Source organism: Mizuhopecten yessoensis, unplaced genomic scaffold (genome assembly GCF_002113885.1).
Source record: "Mizuhopecten yessoensis strain PY_sf001 unplaced genomic scaffold, ASM211388v2 scaffold10383, whole genome shotgun sequence".
Lineage (NCBI taxonomy): Eukaryota > Metazoa > Mollusca > Bivalvia > Pectinida > Pectinidae > Mizuhopecten > Mizuhopecten yessoensis.
In genome coordinates this window covers 115,745-118,064 of record NW_018408519.1, presented here as the reverse complement: position 1 = coordinate 118,064, position 2,320 = coordinate 115,745, and the positions used below count along the sequence as shown (strand labels likewise).

General features: G+C 37.2%; 1 protein-coding gene across 1 annotated transcript in view; it reads right to left on the bottom strand.

Annotated features, from left to right (window-relative positions):
• The window catches only part of LOC110460405 (nose resistant to fluoxetine protein 6-like), a 26,084-nt gene extending 24,358 nt beyond the window's left edge, over positions 1-1,726 (bottom strand). The window contains exon 1 of the mRNA XM_021513280.1: positions 1,215-1,726. Coding sequence (XP_021368955.1) covers positions 1,215-1,569 — 355 coding nt within the window. The 5' untranslated portion in view covers positions 1,570-1,726. The remainder of the gene's footprint in view (positions 1-1,214) is intronic.
• Between the last annotated feature and the right edge of the window lie 594 nt (positions 1,727-2,320).

Here is a 2,320-nt window from a genome sequence, read left to right as displayed (position 1 = left end):
GGGGGTAAAATAATAATCTAGGAGTACTTTAACTCGTCAGGGGGGTAAAATAACTTAAATAGGAGTACTTTAACTCGTCATGGGGGTAAAATAATAATCTAGGAGTACTTTAACTTGTCAAGGGGGTAAAATAACCCGGAAAGAGGTAAAATAAATCGTATGGGGTAAAATTTTACTCCTTTCCAGGTTATTTTACTCCTAGACGTTTTATTTTACCCCTAAACATTTTATTTTGCTCAATTCTGAGTATTTTACTCCTTTTCTAATCACCAGTGTATTGTTTACCAGGGGCCTGTTCGTTTATGCGGAGCAACCGGTTTGACCGTTTATAAATTAACGATTTCGGGTATAAATCATGGCGGACCTGCAAATGTGTATGCAGGCCTTGCAAAGCTTTCTCAAGGCTCGCCTGAAAGCAGCATCATATTACTAGGTCCGACCTTATTTAATAAACGAACAACAGTGGTCCGATCGGTTTGACCGTTTAAACGAAAACGGCCCAGGTGTTACTATAATTTGCACTACGATATTGAATGCCCGATACGCAATACGGAAATGACGACACGGTGTACATGCACATTTCGATCAAGATAATTGAGTCCGAGTTGTACTTTTTCCGGAAGTACGTCACGAAAATGGACGCTGATGACGATGTGTGGAGCCACCTTAGTGCTCATCAGCTGCCTTACGAAATCACAATGCATTAAAACTCAAATTTCCTAGCTTGGAAACCTACTTGAAACCGCAGGTTTCCGCGATGATATTATTAAGATTTTATTCCGGGAAATTGATTTCTGTGATTTGAAAAACGTTTGTCATCATGTTGTCCACATAAACTTTAATTATAGATTAATGAATATAAAGGCTGGGTTTTTTCCACGACAGAATTAGTATTGCTTGTCTTCACCTTTGGGTGGGTTCCCAGTGATCGAAACACGCAAGTCTGTATCTGTGGAATCGTTTCTTAAATATCTGCGATAATATAAACAAAAATCAATACGGAATTCCGTAAATCGAAAATCGTTTCAAAAATAATTTCCCAAAAGAAAAAGTCTGCATGATGAAACACAGTATTTTGTATGTTTATAAATGACGTATAATGCTCTAAACATGCTATAATGATACAACATCTAAAATACACCATCTTTAAATTCACAAGTAAACATTTGTAAGTTATCTCCCTTATTTATACCGCCATTATAAAACCGACTTACATTGCAGTGCCCACGTATCTCCATTCGCTATCCCGGCTGTCACCATCCCGGTATGGTTAAAACAGCTATCCGATACATTGTAGATTCCAACAACAGCTCCAAGATTTCCTTGCTCTTGTCTGAATAATTCACCGATAGCTGTCCTAGTTTTTATATCTCTCGAATTTAGTGAATACAATTCTTCAGGTACATTTTCTCGTAAGAACTGTTTATTGCGCGCGTGAATGACTTTATTGGCTCGTAATGCTGCTGATGTCAGTAAATCAGGTTTAAACTCATGATCACAGTCCACGCATCCACATAAAACACAGAGTAATATTACTAAAAAACGAGGGACCGAAACACAGCCGGCCATTTTGAATTTGAAAACCCGAGCTTATGACAGTTGATGTTCGTCTCCTTTTCGGATGGTGTTAGGAAAGAAACGACGATGATTCATGTGTTTGTATATGAACACAGTGTAACATCACGTTTAAGGACACGCTGTTTAATCAGAAATATCTCTAAATATTGTTGTCTATGTATACAATGTGTGACATATACTTGAAGCGCGTGATATGAAGTATATCGTGATATCAGCTGTACCCAAGATTACGTAGAGGTGATAACGGCAGGTCGATTTAGTACGGTTGGTCTACAGCAGCCGATACTTGATTTATTTATCAATATTTGTTACGCTTTTCTTCACGCTCTTTATTTGTTCTTCTTATGTTTGTGCTGGTCATGGACGTAAGTCTCTTTTGTTTACATGTTTATTCCAAGAAGTACGCTTAATATATGTATATAACCGTATACGCGCGCAGCGTTTATACTTTAATTAACATTGAAGAAATCACGCTGAATTTCTCTGTACAAAAGTATAGAATATAAAACTTGAATCCAAATTAAAACCGGGAAAAACTCCCAACAAAACCCAGTGTATTGAACGTTCCTTAACTTGAGATATTCCTGCACAAAATTGTCTTCATAGCAAAGCATTACTGGAGATAAAAAATAGTTTTAAGCTCTGAAAATATCCCTTAATTCCACTAATGCTTTACGATGGAGAACCTCAAGTTAAGGAAAAGCTTTCAGCTTAGTAACGCTCGAGTCTGTTATGTTTAATT